The sequence below is a fragment of the Hemiscyllium ocellatum genome, chromosome 24 (genome assembly GCF_020745735.1).
Source record: "Hemiscyllium ocellatum isolate sHemOce1 chromosome 24, sHemOce1.pat.X.cur, whole genome shotgun sequence".
Classification (NCBI taxonomy): Eukaryota; Metazoa; Chordata; class Chondrichthyes; order Orectolobiformes; family Hemiscylliidae; genus Hemiscyllium; species Hemiscyllium ocellatum.
In genome coordinates this window covers 52573435-52594921 of record NC_083424.1, presented here as the reverse complement: position 1 = coordinate 52594921, position 21487 = coordinate 52573435, and the positions used below count along the sequence as shown (strand labels likewise).

At 46.8% G+C, this 21487-nt stretch overlaps 1 protein-coding gene across 3 annotated transcripts in view; it reads right to left on the bottom strand.

Annotated features, from left to right (window-relative positions):
* Positions 1-954: 954 nt before the first annotated feature.
* The window catches only part of depdc5 (DEP domain containing 5, GATOR1 subcomplex subunit), a 276005-nt gene continuing 255472 nt past the window's right edge, over positions 955-21487 (bottom strand). For all 3 annotated transcript variants that reach the window (XM_060843792.1, XM_060843790.1, XM_060843791.1), the window contains exons 37-41: positions 20225-20394; positions 14854-15025; positions 11815-11875; positions 6253-6335; positions 955-2675 (exon numbers count right to left, since the gene is read on the bottom strand). In XM_060843792.1, the coding sequence (XP_060699775.1) occupies positions 2380-2675; positions 6253-6335; positions 11815-11875; positions 14854-15025; positions 20225-20394 (782 nt within the window). In that variant the 3' untranslated portion in view covers positions 955-2379. The remainder of the gene's footprint in view (positions 2676-6252; positions 6336-11814; positions 11876-14853; positions 15026-20224; positions 20395-21487) is intronic.

Below are 21487 nucleotides of genomic sequence, written 5' to 3'. Positions count from 1 at the left end.
TACTCATCGAAATGCCTCTTAAATGTTACAATTGTAACAGACTCCACCACATCCTCTGGCAGCTCATTCCATACACGTACCACCCTCTGTGGAAAAAGTTGCCCCTTAGGTCTCTTTATCTTTCCCCTCTCACCCTAAACCTATGCCGTCTAGTTCTAGACTCCCCCACCTCAGAGAAAAGACTTTGTCTATTTACCCTATCCATGCCCCTCATAATTTTGTAAACCTTTATAAGGTCACCCCTCAGCCTCTGACGCTCCAGGGAAAACAGCCCCAGCCTGTTCAGCCTCTCCCTGTAGCTCAAACCCTTCAAACCTGGAAATGTCCTTGTAAATCTTTTTTTCACAACATCTTTCCGATAGGAGGGAAACCAGAATTGCACGCAATATTCCAAAAGTGGCCTAACCAATGTCCTGTACAGCTGCAACATGACCTCCCAACTCCTGTACTCAATACTGTCTGTCTGTGCATGTGTGTGTGTGTGCACGTGTGTGTCTGAGAGAGTGTGCACTGTGTGTGTCTGAGTGTGTGTGCACGTGTGTGTGTCTGAGAGAGTGTGCACTGTGTGTGTGTCTGAGTGTACGCACTGTGTGTGTCTGAGAGTGTGTGCACGTGTGTGTGTCTGAGTGTGCATGTGTGTGTATGTGCACGTTCTGCTCCTGTACCTTCTGGTCTTATGGAGATTGACAGTGTACTTGTTAGTGTAAAAAATGAGGTCTGCAGATGCTGGAGATCACAGCTGCAAATGTGTTGCTGGTCAAAGCACAGCAGGCCAGGCAGCATCTCAGGAATAGAGAATTCGACGTTTCGAGCATAAGCCCTTCATCAGGAATAAGAGGTAGATTTGCATAATCTTTTGTGGTCATTCAATTGTTCAACTCAATTGTTTGAGATAGAATTACAAAAATTGGACAAATGAAGTTTTGTTTTTTTTTATTTTTCTTTTATTCGCAAATATAAAATTTTGAAGATCAAGCTCAGGATTTGTCCTTGGTGTTTGCTTCTCTTTAGATCCATCGGTGAAGTGCAGTAAGGTCAGGACCACTCTGAATGGAGGCAATGGCCTAATTCATACTGATCAACAGCTAATCAGTCACTCCCCAAGTGGGCACTCTGCTGCTCACAGCTCAGTTACTGCCCAGACAAGAGGAATCAACAGCACTGCATCATCTTTACAACCTTCCATATCTCTGGGTTCAGGCATTGCAATGAGATACTCTGCCATTGAATGTGGAAACATGATGAATAAATATTGAGCCAGGTCTACCCCTGACACTTGGGCATTATCCACTTACTGACGACATGGTCTCGACAGAATAATGTATCCAAGCTGCACGAAGTGAGCCCCGTGGCGGTGATGGGGTCTACCACTGTCAAGGGGCTCTGTGCAGGGTTGGACTGGTGTCATACACTCAGGACCAGGCCATGGATACCCGTGCGTGGTTTCTGGGCCTTGCCTACCTGTTCACGTAACCCCGATGACTGAGGAATGCAGACAACCATCGGACAAATGATATAAACAGACTGAAACTTGAGTGTTCATTTTTAGGGTCCGTTTAATCAAAGTGATTGAGATCCAATTAACCTCATCTCTGGATCCTCCCTTCCTCTCCTGCGGCAGAATCCTCGGAGGATTCTTGTCCTTCTTGAAGCCAATTCCAAACGAATGACGAACGCACGCCCCAGGGTTAGGTGTGCTTAAAAGGGAGGCCAAAACAGTGGGAAATACAAACAAAATACTAAGAGGACACGGTGAAGGAAAGAGCTTGTGATTCTGGTCGGCAGTGTGTACAAGTGCCTGAAGGGGTCATGTTCTGGAGCCGCGTCACAATTCAGAGGGCGGTCACGGTCTATAGTCCTCATGGTCTGCACTGTGCCGTCCAACACCAACCCCCAGACAAAGTTTATACAAAGACCACATTTGGCCAAGTTCCCATTTCCAAATCCCATTGGAACATCTGCCTTCCCATGATGCATTGTGCCACTGCTTCAATATTCCGCATACAACGGCTTCAACAAACACTCGATTCGGGGTGCCAAGTGGGTCATTACCCAGCACAGTCAACTGCAAAAGGCAGCGCAGGGAGCTGTTGTTTTAATGAGCTTCTGAAGCCAAGCTTGGAAATGAGGCCAGAGTGTAGCAAGCAGGCCGGGTCGTTTTGAGAGAGCAGTTTGTTCATCCAGAGGTTTGACCGGATAGTGGAGGAGTCGCAGCTCCTTCCTCTCGGAGTTCCTCCAATGATTCCTTTCAAAGCTGTTGCTGCTTTTCACTGGTTGCTGAATGCATTCCGACGGGCGATGGGTAAGTGGAAGTGGTGCCAGCTGGATATCCCAGAATGCCCGGGCATTCCCAGCTGGTGTATTCCGGCTCTCCCCTTCTCAGGGTGCACTGGAGTGCATCTTCTCCAGGCAGCTCTCCCAGAAGCTGACCAGGCGGTTGTCCTTGTTGGAGCAGAAGTCGCTGAAGTCCTTGAGCAGCCGGTCGGCGAATTTCTCATCGCCAGTGGCGCTGGATCGCCAGGTTTTGGTGAGCATGGTGTTGTAGGCCCAGTTGTAGCCAATTCTTTCCTCACCGAAGAGGCTCTGGGTGCTGGAGCTAGTGGAGTTCCTTCGCCGTCTCTGTTGTCCGCTTGGGAACTTGCGTTTCGAGTACGGCAACTGAAGGAAGACTGTACCTGGGACAAGCAGAGAAACCTAGTGAGAAGGCATGAAGAGGCTGGCTGTGCAGACCGCGACATCGCCACGCCAGGCAGAAATTACTGCCCACACCTTCACCCTGACACAGTGAACAAACCTCTGCTACAGCTTTCTTTGGGAATTTGTAACATTACGAGCCCTCAAGCACTGCCCCCATTTTCTCTCAAACAGCAGACGTGAGTCATAGAGACGTACAGCATGGAAACAGACCCTTCGGTCCAATCGTCCAACTGACCAGATATTCCCAACCCAATCTAGTCCCATTCGCGAGCGCTTAGCCCATATCCCTCCAAACCCTTCCTATTCATATATCCATCCCTTGCCTTTTAAATGTTGCAATTGTACCAGCCTCCACCATTTCCTCTGGCAGCTCATTCCATACACGTACCACCCTCTGTGAGAAAAAGTTGCCCCTTAGATCTCTTATATATCTTTCCCCTCTCACCCTAAACCTATGCCCTCTAGTTTGGGACTCCCCCATCTTGGGAAAAGACTTTGTCTATTTACCCTATCCATGCCCCTCATGGTTTTATAAACCTCTATAAGGTCACCCCTCAGCCTCCGACGCTCCAGGGAAAACAGCCCCAGCCTGTTCGGCCTCTCCCTGTAGCTCAGATCCTCCAACCCTGGCAACATCCTTGTAAATCTTTCCTGAACCCTTTCAAGTTTCACAACATCATTCAGAGAGGAAGGAGACCAGAATTGCATACAATATTCCAACAGTGGCCTAACCAATGTACAGCCGCAACATGACCTCCCAACTCCTGTACTCAATACTCTGACCAATAAAGGAAAGCAAACCAAACGCCGCCTTCACTGTCCTATCTACCTGCGACTCCACTTTCAAGGGGCTTGAGCGGACACATTGATGAAAGATTTGGATCCTGGTAGCCTCAGAGTAAAGGGAAGACCGTTTAGAATGGAGCTGAGGAGGAACTTTCTTTAGCCTGAGGCTGGTGAACCTGTGGGACTCCCTGCCACGGAAGCCTAAGGAGGCCTGGTCACTGAGCGTATTGAAGACCGAGATAGACAGGTTCTTGATCGGTAAGGGGGGTCCAATGGCTACAGGGAGAAGGCAGGACAGTAGGGTTGAGAAACACATCAGCCATGATCAAAAGGCAGAGCAGATCTGATGGGCCAAATGGCCTAATCTGCACCACCACCTTATGGTTTCAGACAGGGGACAATTTCATAGTTTACAGATGACTCAAAGCGAGGGAGAATTACAAACTGTGAAGAGGACAGCAGAGAACCTCAAAAGGACATTGAAATGTTGATGGTGTGTTCCAGGTGAAGTCCAATGGAGAGGGGTGATCCCTTTTGGTGCAAAGTTGATGGAGAGGCAGGACAAAATGAAGAGGACATTGCTAAATGGTGTGCAGGAGCAGGGAAGCCATGTGCATACCTCACAGGACAGACCGAGAATGCAGTTAATAAAGTATACAGTATTCAAGGCTTCATTAATGGGGACATAGAATACAACAGCAGGGAGGTGACAATGAACTTCTAGAAGATGCTGCTTAGTGCTCAGTTGCAGTACTGCCCATGGCTCTGCGTGCCCCATGACAGGAAAGAAGGTAATCTTTCTCTTTAAATAATCATCCAGTGTGTAGGGTTTCAGCACAGACCTCTGGGGAAGACAGTGAAGGGCCGAATGGCCTCTCTCCCTGCACCGTAATAATTTCAGCGTTACGTCAGGGACAGTGGGATCAATGCTCTCAGCTGGAGGCAAAGAAAGGAGAATATAACTGGGAGGCAAAACAAACAGAGGATTAAGAAAAAAAATGTTACTTTTGATGGAATAAAGCTCTTCAATTCTGCAGCTACCCAACGGAGAACAGTAAATACGGAGGTGATGCAGCTTGTGTATGTGGGTGACAGGAGGGCAAGAGAACAGACTGTGATGGAATCTGACTTGAGGTGGGATTTGTTGTGTCCTGGCACTCTTGAACAGAGGGTGGGAAAATGGTGCTTTCGACGTCTGCTCCATCCAAAGCAAAACAACAGCTTTGCGGTTTTTTTCAAAAATTAGCGTGATTGGGTGGAGTCAGGCTCACACAGAGCCAGGGCTTTAGTTTTGCTTTCAGTGGTGAAGTTGGGGTTTTTGGAGTTGAAGCTGCCCGATACAGCTGTCTCACTCTGCTGTTGCAAAACGCTTGAGCTCTCTCTCTGCTGCTAGATTTGTCAGTGTTCCTTCTCCTGGACTGGAGACAGCAAGGAAAGGAAATCTGTTTTGCCGAATTTGCCTGTGCCAAGACTGTGTTTATGGGATGCTGCTCTGTTGGAACAGTTGATAAGCAGCAGTTAAATGATATGTTATTTTGTTAAGTGTCCCGATAGGGGTAAAGTTATGCTAACCCTTCTTTTTTGTTGCTTGTATTTTAACTGTGGTGTATGAATAAAGTGGGCTTTGCTTAAAGCCTAGTAATTTGACCAATCGAATCACATCTGGAATACAGCTCCTTATTCTTGCCTTTAAATAGGTGATAGACCATAAGATACAGGAGCAGAAATTAGACCATTCGGCCCATCGAGCCTGCTCCACCATTCAATCACGGGTGATAAGTTTTTCAACCTCACTCTCCCACTTTCTCCCTGTAACCCTTGACAATCAAGAACCTATCTATCTCAGTCTTAACTGTATTCAATGATCTGGCCCCCACAGCCCTCTGTGGCAATGAATTCCATAGATCCACCACTCTCAGGCTGAAGAAGTTTCTCCTTATCTCATCTCAGTTGTCCTTTACTCTAAAGCTGTGCCCTCGGGTCCTAGTCTCTCCTAGTCAATGGAAACATCTTCCCAATGTCCACTCTATCCAGGCCATTCAGTATTCTGTATGTTGCAATTAGATTCCCCCCACCCCCTCATCCATCGAGTATAAACCCAGAGTCCTCCTATGTCCCTCATATCTTAAGCTTTTCATTCCTAGGACCATTCTCATGAACGTCCTCTGAACACGCTCCAGGGCCAGCACACCCTTACTGAGATATGGGGCCCAAAGCTGTGCACAATATTCCAAATGTGGACCACAGCCTCGGAAGTACATCCCTGCTTTTATATTCCAGTCCTCTCAAAATAAATGCCATCATTGCATTTGCCTCCCTAACTACTGGCTCAACCTGCAAGTTTCCCTTGAGAGAATATGGGGCTACAACTCCCAAGTCTCTTTGCACTTCAGATTTCTGAATTTTCTCCTCATTTAGAAAATGAGCCACGCCTCTATCCTTCCGACCAAAGTGCACGACCTCACCCTTTCCCACATTGTACTCTATTTGCCACTTCTCTGCCCACCCTCCGAACCTGTTCAAATCCTTCTGCAGCCTCCCCACCGCGTCAGTGTTACCTGTCCCTTTTGTTATCATCTACAAACTCAGCCAGAGTGGCCTCACTTCCTTCATCTAGAGTCTAGGCTACTTCCTCGGTATGTTTTGCTGGAGTTTGGTCTGATCCATAACCATATTCCCTGGTGAAGTGGACCCTTACATGGTCACTCTGAGAGCCATGTGAAGATACCGAGCTGGGACCCCCCCCCCCCCCCGACAGCTGCGACTCACCTGTGACATGAATATACTGTGGCTTGTTCTCCGCAGGGAAGTTAAAGGCTGAGGCAGTGTACTTGTCTTGGACAAAACCAAACCTGAGACAGAGAGAGAAGTTTTAAAACAAAGGTAAATGCAAGCAGAAATCCTGGTCACTCTGGCAGCCAGACTATTCCAATGTACAGAGACACAGAGCACAGAAACAGACCTTTTGGACCAAACACGTCCACGCCGACCAGATATCCTAACCTAATCTAATCCCATTTGTCAGCGCTTGGCCCACATCCCTCCAAACCCTTCCTATTCACATACCCATCCAGATGCCTTTTAAATACTGTAATTGTACCAGCCTCCACCACATCCTCTGGCAGCTCATTCCATACACGTACCACCCTCTAAGTGAAAAGGTTGCTCCTTAGGTCCCTTTTATATCTTTCCCCTCTCACCCTAAACCTATGCCCTCTTGTTCTGGACTCCCCGATCCCAGGGAAAAGACTTTGTCTATTTATCCTATCCATGCCCCTCATGATTTTATAAACCTCTATAAGGTCACCCCTCAGCCTCCGACGCTCCAGGGAAAACAGCCCCAGCCTGTTCAGCCTCTCCCTTTAGCTCAGATCCTCCAACCCTGGCAACATCCTTGTAAATCTTTTCTGAACCCTTTCAAGTTTCACAACGACTTTCCTATTGCAGGGAAACCAGGACTGAATGCAATATTCCAACAGTGGCCTAACCAATGTCCTGTACAGCCGCAACATGTCCTCCTAACTCCTGTACTCAATACTCTGACCAATAAAGAAAAGCATACCAAACACCTTCTTCACTATCCTATCTACTTGCAACTCCACTTTCAAGGAGCTATGAACCTGCACTCCAAGGTCTCTCTGTTCAGGAATAGTCTCGAGGACCCTACTCTGAAATGTATAAGTCCTGCTTTGATTTGCCTTTCCAAAATACAACACCTCCCATTTATCTAAATTAAACTCTATCTACCACTCCACAGCCCATTGGCCCATCTGATCAAGGTCCTGTTAGACTCTGACATAACATTCTTTGCTGTCCACTACACCACCAATTTTGGTGCCATCTGCAAACGTACCAACAATTGGCTCCTAAATTCACTGATTGCTCCGGGGGGGGGGGGGGGGGGGGGGGGGGGGGGGGTGTGGTCAGAGAGGTGACCGTAACCCATAGCAGCAGAAGTGCACCAATCTCGCCATCCTGTCATTAGCTGATCTGATAATCCTAAGGGCTTATGCCCGAAACATCGAATTTCCTATTCCTTGGATGCTGCCTGACCTGCTGTGCTTTAACCAGCAACACATTTTCAACTGATAATCCTGGACCCTACTTTCCTGCCTTGGCCCATAATCCTCAAATTCTCTCAATGATTGAAAATGTGTCTTTCTCAGACTTCAATATTGACCTAGCCTCAACAGTTCTCTGTGGAATAGTATTCAATGGGTTCACTACCCTTACAGGGAAAAAAAAGACTTATTTCTGTCTTAACTGGGTGACCTTTTACTCTGAGACTATGCCCTCTAATGCTGGCTCTCCCTCAAGAGGAAACATTCAATTTTCCCTTATTATTATTTTGGTCGCACAGACCTCTGAAAGGTTGATGTTCATTTTGGCTTCTCACATTCATTTTATACATTTAAACAGTACCTTATTATTTGCTTTTATATTACTTGCTATTTTACCCTCATAGTTGGTTTTCTCCCTCTTCATTTTTGTCATTATTTTGGCTTTTAAAACGTCCCCAATTGTCTGGTTTACCACTAAAATTTATCGCATCATGTTATTTTCTTTCCATTTTATCCAAGTCTCAACTTCCTTGGTTAACCTGGCCAGTTTATTTGAACGTACCTTTGTTTGAAGTTATGAACTATTTTCTCAAATATTTATCATTGTTTATTCACTGTTTTTAAAAAAAAATTGCTAACCTCCTTTCCCAGTCCACCCCAGCCTTCATCCCTTGACAATTAGCCTGATCGAAGTTTACCACAGTTGTCTGTGACCCACGGTTGTCACTCTCAAACTGAAAGATAAATTCTGCAATGTTGTGGTCACTGCTTCCTTGAGGATGATTTCCTCTGAAATAATTCACTGAACCTGCCTCATTACACATTGCCCGGCCCACAACAGCACAGTTGGATTCACTATTCAAGGAAATGGTCTTGAATACGCCCACACACAAATAAATTCTTCCTTGTGGCTTTCTCTGTTAACTTAAGTTTTCTCAACTTGAAGATTAAAGTCACCCATGATTAATGAATTGACTTATTTTTATATTCCTTCATTATCTACTGACTTATTAACTGTCAATATTCCCAGGTGTGTCCCTCTGCAGCTTCACCTATGACCCAGTTATACCCATTTGACTGGAATGTCGTTGTACCAGTATTGGGAGTTCTGGGCACTGAGGGCTAGAATATCCCTCATTAACCTCTCCTTGAAATCTACGTCAACAGTCCTGTGGCTCAGCTGGAATGTAATATGAATGTACCTTGCTTAAAGGCACAGATGGGAGGAGAAGTTGCTGTTAACGTTGAAAACCAAGCTTGGCTTCTCCCCAGACGCAAGCCTGAAGCTGCTTGCTGAGAACAGACAAAGAACAGAAACTCCTGATGAAGGGCTTTTGCCCGAAACGTCGATTTTCCTGCTCCTCGGATATTGCCTGACCTGCTGTGCTTTTCCAGCACCACTCTAATTTCGACTCTAATCTCCCACATCTACAGGAGCCACTTCTTGCCAATCGAGTGGAGGGGACACAGCAATGCTACTGTTCCAAACACCAGCTACAAACCCTGGGGTCTCCAGCCTCTCAGTCGCGTAATCATGGTTCAAAACCTAGCTACGCTTCACCTGAAAACATACTTTCAAAGACAGGATTTCCCTTATGCAGCTGGAGGAGTTCTAGTCTGGGTTTTACTGTTCATGGAATGTGGGCGTATCTGGCTAGGCCCAGCATTTATTGCTCACCTCTAATTGCCCAGGGGGCAGTAGAGAGTCAATCCCGTTGCTGTGGGTCTGGACTAACATTCAGGCCACACCAGGTAAGGTCAGCAGCTTCTTTCCCTCAAGGTTACCAATGAAGTAGATGAGTTTTGATAATAGTTATATGGCTGCCTTTAAGACAGCCCTTCATTATCAAACTCAGATTTCACCTTCAGCCATGGCAGGATTTGAAACCATGTTTCTAGACATCAGTCTGGGGGTCTGGATTACCACTTGCCCTCCCTTTGCCATGTCCACACTTGAGAGTTTGGTATGAAGGTACAGTGATCAACAAGTAGTCATTAAAGTACTTCTTATCGCATATTGATACCAAACATATACTAAAACAGAAATTGCTGGAAAAGCTCAGCAGATCTGTGAAGAGAAATCAGAGTTAATGTTTCGGGTCTGGCAGAAAGGCCACCAGTTAGTTACATTGTTTTAAACCTATTCTCTTAATTCTATCATTCTTTCAGCTTCTATCTAACTATCGGTGACTACACTGTGCCATTTATCCCCAATGAAACAGTTCTGTGACGTCGTTGCAAGATGGGCCAAGGGTCCTAATACCCCTAACCCAACACCCAAGCCTGAAAAACAGAAAGCTGTTCCCCGGCGAAACATTTACCGCGCACATTACAATGAAGTAAAAATGCTGTGATCCTGACTTCTTGAAAATTAAATATTGCCTGGTTCATAAGCATGCCCTTTAAAAGTATATTCTGCCCAATGGCATCAGCCTGGCCCTGAGCAGATAGTCACCCAGGGAAATGCAGCATTGGACAGCAGAAAGAACAACTTGCATTTCAGTGAAATGCTGAGAAACATGTTGATGCAATAAAGGCCTCACATCGAAATTGTGGAATTTGACAAGCTCAGGTACCCTCAGGTGGTGAGCGTGTGGTACTGCCAGTTCACCTTCAGGCACCTCAGGAGAGCCGGTGGATGTGATCGATTTGGGTTTTCAGAAGGCCTTTGACAAGGTACTGCACAGGAGGCTGCTAAATAAGCAGAGTCCATGATGTTAGGCACAAGGTACTGGCGTGGGGAGAGGATCGGCTCACTGGCAGAGAGTAGAGATAAAGGGATCTTTTTTTAGGATGACAGCCAGTGACTAGTGGGAGTTCTGCAGGGGTCAGTGTTGGGCCCACAGCTATTCACAGTAGGAGCAATCTGTACAAAGGAACTAAGGACATAATTGCTATGTTTGCAGATAACAGAAAGATAGGTGAAGGAACACGTAGTATTAAGGAGGTGGGGAGGCTGCAGAAGGACTTGAGTAAAAAGTGAGGTCTGCAGATGCTGGAGATCAGAGCTGAAAATGTGTTGCTGGTTAAAGCGCAGCAGGTCAGGCAGCATCCAAGGAACAGGAAATTCGACGTTTCGGGCATAAGCCCTTCATCAGGAAGTACTTGGACAAGCTCAGAGGGTGGGCAGAGAATTGGCAGATGGAATACAAGGTGGGAAAGTGTGTGAGGTAATGCACTTTGGCAGGAAGCATAGAGGCGTGGACTATTTTATAAATAGGGACAGGTTCTGGAAATCTGGACCTCAAAAGGGAGTTGGGAGTCCTAGTTCAGGATCGTCTCAAGGTTAACTGTAGGTTAGGTCGGTAGTTAAGACGACAAATGCATTTTGAAGGGGGGGAGAATACATGAGCAGAGACGTCCTGCATTTGGAATAGTGAGAGTAGTTTTGAGTCCCATATCTAAGGAAGGATGAGCCGGTGCTGGAGAGGGTCATCAGGAGGTTTACAAGAACCATCTCAGGGATGAAGGGCTTGTCATATGAGGAGCAGTGGAAGACACTGGATCTGCACTCGATGGAGGATAATGGGCGATTTAATTGAAATGTACAGAATACTGAGAGGCCTGGATAGAGAGGACGTGGGGAAGATGTTTTCACTAGTAGGAGAGACTAGGACCAGAGGGCACAGCCTCAGAATGAAGGGACGACCCTTTAAAACTGGGATGAGGAGGAATTTCTTCAGCCAGATGGCGGGGAATCTGATGGATAAGGAGAGGAAAGGTTAAGGGGAGAAGGCAGGAGAATGGAGTTGAGGAAACTATCAACCACAACGAAATGGTGGAGCAGAGTGGCTGGGCCGAATGGCCTAATTCTGCTCCAATGTCCTACAGCGTTATGAAAGCCGAGACACATTCTGAACATGGAGGACAGCTCAGAGTCAACCACCTTGCTGTGGGTCAGGAGTCACATGCAGGCCAGACCACGCAAGGATAACATTGTTCCTGGGTTTTTACAATAAACAACAAGAATATCAGGTCATTGGTCAATGATATCATTTGATGTTTAAATCCAGATTTTTAGCTTTTTTGAATTTATTTCAAATTTCACCATCTGATATAATGAGCTTCAAACCCAGGTCTCCAGAAGGCTGGCTGTGTGTCTGGATTCCTCGACTTGTGATAATACCACTTGGCCATTTCCCCCCTTGTACAACAATCTGCACTTTGTAAATCTGTCGATTAGTTTTATGCAGAAATCGATAGGTTGTGTCACATATGAAGGACGTTTCTGTCCCACTGCTGCTCACAGAAGTATCCTGCAATACTGTACCTCACAAGAATGGCCTCTTGCAGAAGCTGCATCCGATCCCAGTAAGTCTCCGGCTCGAACCCTGAGAAAATGCAAACAGCAGCACAGTGAAAATAAACAGAGTGTAAAGGCCAGCACTGATTCTGAACTGTGCTGGGAGGGGATCAACTGGTCATTAAATCGAACCTGGATATCAAACATCCCCGCGAGCCTAAATGTATCCCATCCACCTCAATGTCCACAATCCATCCCAATGTCCCTCTGTCTTGTCTATCCCCCAAGGTATCACATCCTTAGTGGCTCCAAGGTGTCCTGTTAACCTTCTTTAGAACAAAACAACATGTTCTCTCTCCACAGATCGATCAGATTAGATTAGATGCCCTATTTGTGGAAACAGGCCCTTCGGCCCAATAAGTCCACACTGACCCTCCGAAGAGTAACCCACCCAGACCCATTCCGCTCTGACTAACGCATTTAACACTACGGGCAGTTTAGTGTGTCCAACTCACCTGAACTGCACATCTTTGGATTGTGGGAGGAAATTGGAGGAAACCCACGCAGACACGGGGTGAATGTGCAAACTCCACACAGACAGTCGCCCGAGGTGACTGAGATTTTATAAATCTGACAGCATTATTTACTCTACAGATGCCAGCTTTTAAAAAAATTCAAATTCTCAAAATGCCAGGGTAGGTTTAGATTTATCTTCCTTTATTGCACGACATGAGTCAATTGTTCAGCCTATCAAGCCTGTTACTCCATTCAGATACTGAGTTTCTCCAGTATTTGCTGTTTTTATTTGTTAATCCTCTCTCAGTTGATAGGCTCAACGATTCTAAGAGCTGAAAGGTGGCAATGTACTCTGGGTCCACCACCCAAGAATGACTCTGCAGCAGCAATACTGATCGAGCTGGTCAGGTCCGAAAGGACACAGCTGCTGGACGCGGTCTGGGGCAGGTGGTGAGGGAACCAACAGCAACAGAATTGTATTCAACTAGAATTGTAACCTCATGGGCCCGGCGTACCCCTCACTCAACCATTACCATCAAGCCAGGGCGATCAACCCTGGTTCAACAGAGTGTGCAGGAGGGCTTGCCAGGAGCAGCACCAGGCATACCTGAAGATGAGGTGTTGATGGGCGGCACAGTGGTTAGCACTGCTGCCTCACAGCGCCAGAGACCTGGGTTCAATTCTCGCCTCAGGCGACTGTCTGTGTGGAGTTGACACATTCTCCCCGTGTCTGCGTGGGTTTCCTCCGGGTGCTCTGGTTTCCTCCCACAGTCCAAAGATGTGCAGGTTAGGGTGAATTGGCCACGCTAAATTGCCCGTAGTGTTAGGTGCAGGGGTAAATGTTGGGGAATGGGTCTGGTTGGGTGCGCTACGGCGGATCGGTGTGGACTTGTTGGGCCGAAGGGCCTGTTTCCACACTGTAAGTAATCTAATCTAAACCCTGGTGAAGCCACCAACAAGGACGACTTAGATTCCAAACAACATAAGCAGCAAGTGATAGACGGAGCTAAATAATCCCATAACCAACCAATCAGACCTGGGCTCTGCAGTGCTGCCACATCCAGTCATGATAGGTTGTGGACGATTACAAAACTGACTGGAAGGAGGCTGCTCCACCAATATCCCCATCCTCAACGATGGAAGAGCCCAGCACATCAGGGCAAAAGGTGAGGCTGAAGCTTTCACCGGAGTCTTCAGCCAGAAGGGCAGAGTGACCCATCCCAGCTTCCTCCAGTGAGGCCTTGCACCAATTCGATTCACTCCAGGTGATATCAAGGAATGGTTGGAGGCATTGGACACTAAAGACTATTGGCCCTGACAATATTCTGGCAGTGGTGCTGAAGGCTGGTGCTCAGGAACGTGCCGCTTCCCTAGTCAGGCTCTTCCAGTACAGTTACAACACACTGTCATCTACCTGGCCAAGTGGAGAGGAATCCAGTCCATAACAGGACCTGTTCTATCAGCTGGGTATGGCCTGGGGATGGCAGGAGCGCAGCCAATCTGCTGGGAGTGAGCAGGGCGGGGCGGGGCGGGGCGGATGCAGACAGTCTGCTGGGAGTGTTCTGAGGAGTGTGAGCCTCACAAGAGGCAGGGGTGGGGACTAAACGTGAGGGGGTGCAGTGGTGTTGTCTGAGAGTTACTGAGTGATGGGTGAGATGCGAGGGGCTGTGAAAGGGGTGAGGGAAAGATGCTGCCCACAGAAACTTTCATCAAAGATAAAGCCGAGCAAATGGGGCTGCTTTCGTTGAACAGTCTGTCAGTCACTTTCAAAAGGAGAAAGTGAGGACTGCAGATGCTGGAGATCAGAGCTGAAAATGTGTTGCTGGAAAAGCGCAGGTCAGGCAGCATCCAAGAAGCAGGAGAAGGGCTCATACCCGAAACGTCAATTCTCCTGCTCCTTGGATGCTGCCTGACCTGCTGCGCTTTTCCAGCAACACATTTTTCAGTTACTTTCAAAAGAAAACATTTGTTACTCACGTGTGCAGCTTTCTTAAGCCCATTTAAATAACATGGTGTTTTGGAAAATAAAGTGTTACTTCAGTTGTAGCTTTAAATTGAATGAAGTGGTGATGATAGCTGAGGGTAGTGAATTTTTTTTGTGTGAATGTAAAATGCCCTGTATCCCAACACAAATACAGACATAATGGCATTCCGTGACCAGAACTCATGGAATGAGATCTCCCTGCTATAGGTAAGGTGTTGTTCATTTGGATGGGTATATGAATAGGAAGGGTTTACAGGGATATGTGCCGGGTGCTGGCAAATGGGACTAGATTAGGTTAGGATATCTGATTGACATGTATGAGTTGGGCCGAAGGGTCTGTTTCTGTGCTGAATGACTCAAAGTGGTCAGTGAGAATGAAATCGTAGCTCCAGAAAATGCAAACTCCACCCAGAAAATCAAAACGTAGCCCTGAGAGAGAGCGCGCTTGGAAATGAAATGAGTAGGAGGCACAGTGAGATTTTCAACCGTTAGACTCCCATGAAACCTTCCTGACAGTTCAACTGTTTGATTCCTCTGAGTGTCCAGTGAGACAGTGAGACACGTACCATCAAAGATGTGCTCTGCGCCTTCCTTCACCAAGCAGCTGACAGTCAGGGGGATGAAAAGCTGAGTCCGCAGGGGGTCTCCGTACAGGTAACTGGGGAGAGCGAACGGACCCTCAAGCACAGGGACCAGGAGAAACCCACAGGAAGTGGCTTTTCTGTGCCAGCCTTGTACCTGAGTGAGTAAATCGGAAGAAGTGGTTAATCAGCCTGTGATTTAACCAGGCCGGCTACAACACCAACCTCATTTTCTGCCCTCCTGTGTTCCACAGACTAGGTTTTGTAGTTACAGCAAGCTTTTTATTAACCAGCAGCTATGGGACCAGGCGTGTGCCCCACAGTAAACTGAGTAGGCAAAGCTTCAACATCCCTCAAAGAAATTAGATTAGATCAGATTACTTACAGTGTGGAAACAGGCCCTTCAGCCCAACAAGTCCACACCGACCCGCCGAAGCGCAACCCACCCATACCCCCTACATTTACCCCTTACCTAACACTACGGGCAATGTAGCATGGCCAATTCACCTGACCCGCACATCTTTGGACTGTGGGAGGAAACCGGAGCACCCAGAGGAAACCCACGCAGACACAGGGAGAACGTGCAAACTCCACACAGTCAGTCGCCTGAGTCGGGAATTGAACCCGGGTCTCTGGCGCTGTGAGGCAGCAGTGCTAACCACTGTGCCACCGTGCCACCCACTAATTTATGTAAAAACATCAATGCACCTCCTGAATCAATGTCAAAGACAGAGTAAGTGATAGAAACGTAATGACTGTAAATCACTGTTATATTTCATTCCCAGCATAAACACGTCGACATTGCAGCAGATCTTTGTATTTGAATTTATACAATTTATATAATTTGTTTATCCGGAGTGCTGGTTAAAACAAAGTTTGCATTTAGTTGTCGAATGGCAGATACCATCTCTGTCCACTTTGGCCAGACCTGTTACTGGGACTGTTGCTCCTTTTGGCATTAGCTCACTGAGCCCAGCCAGGATCTATTTTGCCCACGGTGAACCGTGGAGTCCCGACAGAGTGGAATCAGACCATTCGGCCCATTAAACCTACACACCGACCCTCCGAATAGCCAAGACTGAGTAAAAAAGGTCAAAGGAACCCACCGCAGAAAATAAAGAACGGCAGCAGCAGATTTCCAAGGTTTATACGGCTATTCCATCAGATTGTGGTTGGTCTGTACCTGTCCTGTTCCACAACCCTTTAAACCCCCCAAAAAAAAACACAATCTCATCACTGAAACCTCAAACCAACCCTGGTCTCAGTGATGAGTAAGATTAAGAGGGCAAAAGACAGGTGTACAAGGAAATTAATTTAGATAAATGTGAGGTATTGCATTTTGGAAAAGCAAATCAGGTCAGAACTTATACACTTAATGGTAAAGTCCTGAGGAGCGTTGCTGAACAAAGAGACCTTAGAGTGCAGGTTCATAGCTCCTTGAAAGTGGAGTCACAGGTTGATAGGATTGTGAAGGCGGCGTTTGGTATGCTTTCCTTTATTGGTCAGAGTATTGAGTACAGAAGTTGCGACGTCATGTTGCGGCTGTACAGGACATTGGTTAGGCCACTGTTGGAATATTGCATTCAATTCCAGTCTCCCTGTTATAGGAAGGATGTCATAAAACTTGAAAGGATTCAGAAGAGATTTACAAGATTGTTGCCAGGGTTGGAGGGTTTGAGCTATAGGGGGACGCAGAACAGGCTAGGGATGTTTTCCCTGGAGCGTGGGAGATTTATAAAATCTTGAGTGCCATGGATAGAGTAAACACACAAGGTCCTTTCCCTGGGATGGGTGAGTCCAGAACTAGAGGGCATAGGTTTAGGGTGAGAGGAGAAAGATATAAAAGGGACCTAAGGGGCAATTTTTTCACACAGAGGGTGGTACGTGTATGGAATGAGCTGCCAGAGGAAGTGGTGGAGGCTGGTACAATTACAACATTTAAAAGACATCTGGATGGGTCTATGAATAGGAAGAGTTTGGAGGGTTATGGGTCAAGTGCTGGCAAATGGGATTAGATTAGGTTGGGATATCTGGTCGGCATGGACGGTTGGACCGATGTATGACTCTAAATGTAGAACCGATGAAACAAGATACAAGAACGGTTAGATATAGAGGGAAGAACTGGTTGCTAGGTGACCAAAATGAAAAGCCAACACACAAGTAGCAAAATCTGAGAATTCCATCTCCGGACTTGGCAGGTACCCATGGCCCATTTCTAGTTCTCTGGAGCTGGGGCTGAGTCACTTTCCTGAGCAGTGTCGAACAGTTGGCGAGGCTGGCATTTGCGTCTGTGATCACAGTCACTCCAGTCAAAGTGGGCTCTGACTAAAGGCATGAGACTGCGTTTGAGAGTTCGAATTCAATGAAACACTGCTATAAAAGGTTAAGAAAATAAATCATCACTGTGCTTAATGAAGATAAAATTAAGCAGAGCTCATGAAACAGACTGTCAGATGTTCATTTAGGTCATCACGGAACAATCTAGAGTCATTTTGAAAGGTACCCGATATTAACTTGCTAAATAATCCAGAACTTTATGCGCATTTGACAACAGTGTCAGCAGTGACTCATCAGTGACACCAAATCGCAACTTCAAGCACATCAATGCTGACAGAGATCACTGACATTTTTAGCTGCATTCACTATTCACAATGACAACGAGGTGGGGAACAAGAAAAAGGGAAGCAGGAATTGCGGAGAAGTGGAACGTGAGAATAGAGGGATAGAATGAGGAAATAGGTGTAAAGGGGACATGGAATGATGGAAAAAGAGGCAAAAAAGGACATGATGGGAGAAGGGCACCAGTGTGGGCCGGCAGCAAGTCTGGACAGAGCAGAGGTGGAAGGAACTGGGAGAAGGTGAGGATTTGTAAAAAAGAAACTGATTCAATGGTCGTTTGCTTCATGTGTCTGGAAAGCAGTGACTCAGATTTCAAAAAGGTATGGTTTCATATTAAAAATAATACTTGTTCTTTCCTTCAAGTGCAATGAAAAGTGAGCAGATACTCTCTGCTTTATGATTTTAATGAAAGATGCCTCTGGATTAAAAAACAATGTACTGGTAACCACTTCTCATTTTGTGGTTCATTACTGTACCTCATCTTCTGGACTGCAAGCTTTCCTCCTCAGCCAGCTCAGGATAGATCAGAACTTCTCGGAGAATTCACATATCCTGCCACACCACAGGGTGGGATCAGGTCGTTTATTAGGTCACAGAGGTCTAGCAGCTCATTCCATACTCACAATGACAATGAGGTGGGAAAAAAAAGAGGAAATCAAGAAATGGCGAAAAATGAAATGTGAAAGTAGTTGCCCCTCAGGTCCCTTTTAAATCTTTCCCTTCTGACCTGAAACCTATGCCCTCTAGTTTTGGACTCTCCTACCCTGGGGAAAAGACGATGGCAATTCACCGTATCTCTGTCCCCTCATGACTTATAAACCTTTAAGGTCATCCCTCAGCCTCCTACATTCCAGGGACAAAAGTCACAGCCTCTCCTTATAACGCAAACCTTCCAGTCTCAGTAACATCCCTTTCAATCTTTCTTGCGCCCAGTGCAGTTTAACAACATGCTTCCAATAGCCGGACGGTCTCCTGTTTTACCTATCCTCTTGGCTCAGATGTCTGATAGCTGCATCTCTCACTTCTGGTTGCAAGCCAAGAACAAACCCAACTGTGCGCTGGCTGGAAATAGAGCTAAAACTCAACAGGCTTGATATCATCCAGGAGAAAGTAAGGATTGCAGAGGCTGGAGGCTCAGAGTCCGGAGGGTGGCGCTGGGAAAGCGAGGTGGGTCAGATAGCAACCGAGCAGCAGGAGAATCAACGATTCAGGCATAAGCCCTTCATCATTCCTGATGACTCTGTCGATGTTCCTGCTCCTCGGATGCTGCCTGACCTGCTGTGCTTTTCCAGCCCCACACTCTCGACTTGACACCATCCAGGAGAGCCACACCCCTCCACTTCAACATTCACGCGCCCCCTCCCCCCCTCCACAACCACTCAGTAGCAGCAGCGTGTATTGTCTACAAAAAACATCGAGGGGGCACCTTTGAGAGCATCTTCCAAAACATTGACCTCTGCCAACTTTAAGGACAAGGGCAGAAGATGCATGAGAACACCACCAGGTGCAAGGTCCCCAGAAAGTTAAACAGCTTTCTGACCTGGAATTATCCTGTTCCTTCATTCCCCTGGGTTAGAATCTGAAAGTGTTCTCGATCAGCACTGTGAGAACTGCCCTATATCACATGTGGTACAATGTTCCTACACAGTGACTCACCATCAGCTTCTAGTGCTGGGCAATAAATGCTGGCTTCGCTATAAAACAGGCCGGGAGAAAATCATAGATTCTTATACTTGGAGAGAGGCCATTCGGTCCGTCGAATCTACACCGACCCTCTGAACAGCATTCCACTCAGACCCACCCTACTTTTTCCCATGGCTCACCCACCTCGCCTACACATCCCGGGACAGTGTGAGACAATTTAGCACGGCCAATCCAGCTAACCTTTGGACAGGGGGAGGAGACCGGACCACCCGGAGGAAACCCACACAGACAGGAGGAGAACGTGCAAACTCCACACCAGCCCGAGGGTGGAATCGAACCCGGGAACCTGGTGCTGCGAGGCAGCAGTGCTAACCACTGAGCCCCTGTGCCCTCACCCTATTCTTTGAAAACAAACATCAAGAAGCGATTTCCTCATTGGCAAACGGTGGATTTCAGAAAATTTATACTTGGATGACAACTCGGTGTCAGGAAGTGGTGAAAAGTCAGTAGAAAAATACCGCAGATGGGATGCTGAAGCAAACACAGGGAATGCTGAAAAAAACTCAGCAGGTCTGGCAGCATCCAGGGAGAGAAAGTGGCTCTTGTTTCAAGCTGTGTGTGGAAAATACTATACTTTCTGTCTCTGTCAAACATATTAAAAATAACGAGCTGAAAATATGTTGCTGGAAAAGCGCAGCAGGTCAGGCAGCATCCAAGGAGCAGGAGAATCGATGTTTCAGGCATAGGGGCTTATGCCCGAAGGGCTTCCTGAAGAAGGGATTATGTCCGAAACGTCGATTCTCCTGTTCCTTGGATGCTGCCTGACCTGCTGCGCTTTTCCAGCAACACATTTTCAGCTCTTATCTCCAGCATCTGCAGACCTCATATTAAAAATATTGCCTATTTTCCAGCACCTCTCCTGAACACAGTCAGACGAGACTTGAAACATTAATCACTCTCTCCCGACGATGTAGTCAGTCAGTTCCTGCAGCGTTCTCTGGAACTGGTGCTGACCAGGCAATATCACATTTAACAAGAGACCAGAGTGTCTATTGTTTCTGAAGGTGTAACTGTGTTGTCTGATGCCACCTACCATTTCAAAGAGTACGGCTGACGTTACTGCCATCCAGTGTAGCTTGATTTCAAAGGCAGCATTTATTGAGTAGTTGCCATGGTAATAGCAGCTGCACCATTCAACATGGTCTGAGCGGTTATTGACATCCACAGCGAGGGTCACCGTCTTCTGCTCAGGGACTGTGGCAGCTGCACATGGAGGAGGTCAAGAGAAAGCAGCAGGAACAGATTAAAATGAGACACAAACCTCAACACGTTAAATACCACACAGGACGAGCAGGGTGGGGAAATCAAAAATCAAGCCTCATTTTTAATTTACACCAAAGCTATTGAGGAGGGGAATCAAAAACCTTTACACATAACTGGGCCGAAAATCAGTAAATTTGCTCCCCAAAAGGGTGTCAATTGAAAGTTTCAGAGTGGTTTTTGTCAGAGATCGCACAAAGCAACATTGAGCAAAGGACGCTCCTGCAAATGAATGTCAGGCACAGATCACTTGCTTCATTAGGATTTTGTATCCACTCATTTTTTTTTTAAAGATGTTGCCCTGCTTGGGTCCACCCACCATGTCTGGGCCCTGCTTGGGCCCACCCACCATGTCTGGGCCCTGCTTGGGCCCACCCACCATGTCTGGGCCCTGCTTGGGCCCACTCCCTAACCGTAGCGTGCCTCTAAAGTGGGGTCCAACCAATGCCAGTTCATTCAGGCACATGGGAGGCCAGCCCAATGTCAGGGTCCTGTGATAGATTCCTACCTTGACTACAGGACAGGTCAAAGTGAGATTGATGTTTGCTGAGAGTAAAACAGAGTGCAAGTGGCGTCAAATACTCCTGCATTATTTGGGACCAGTAATACCACTCTTACCTTGTTGGTCTGCATCTTTATTACTTGGGAATAACGCAACATTCCAACTGGAATTAAACATTAGCTATTACATTGTCGGTCTTTGGAGAGATTTAAGAAACAAATCTTTTCCAACATTCGTAATTCTGGTCCAGACAGGAAGTGAGGTATTATGGTGGTTATCCTGCGTTGTTCAAGTAGCCGTGCTGTAAGAGCTAACTCCCACCTAAAGCAAGACTGTTTCCGAGGGGCAATGATGCCACTGTACCACAACGGGTACCCATCGTGGGCCTGGACTTTCAGCAGAATGCAACATCTTGTATTTACAAAGCACCATTAACACAGCACCATGCCATAGATAGAACTGGCCTCTTCTTCAGAGAGTAGGATCCTCACTGGCAGAAGACCAGATTGCTCACATCCTCCTCTCGGAGACAAT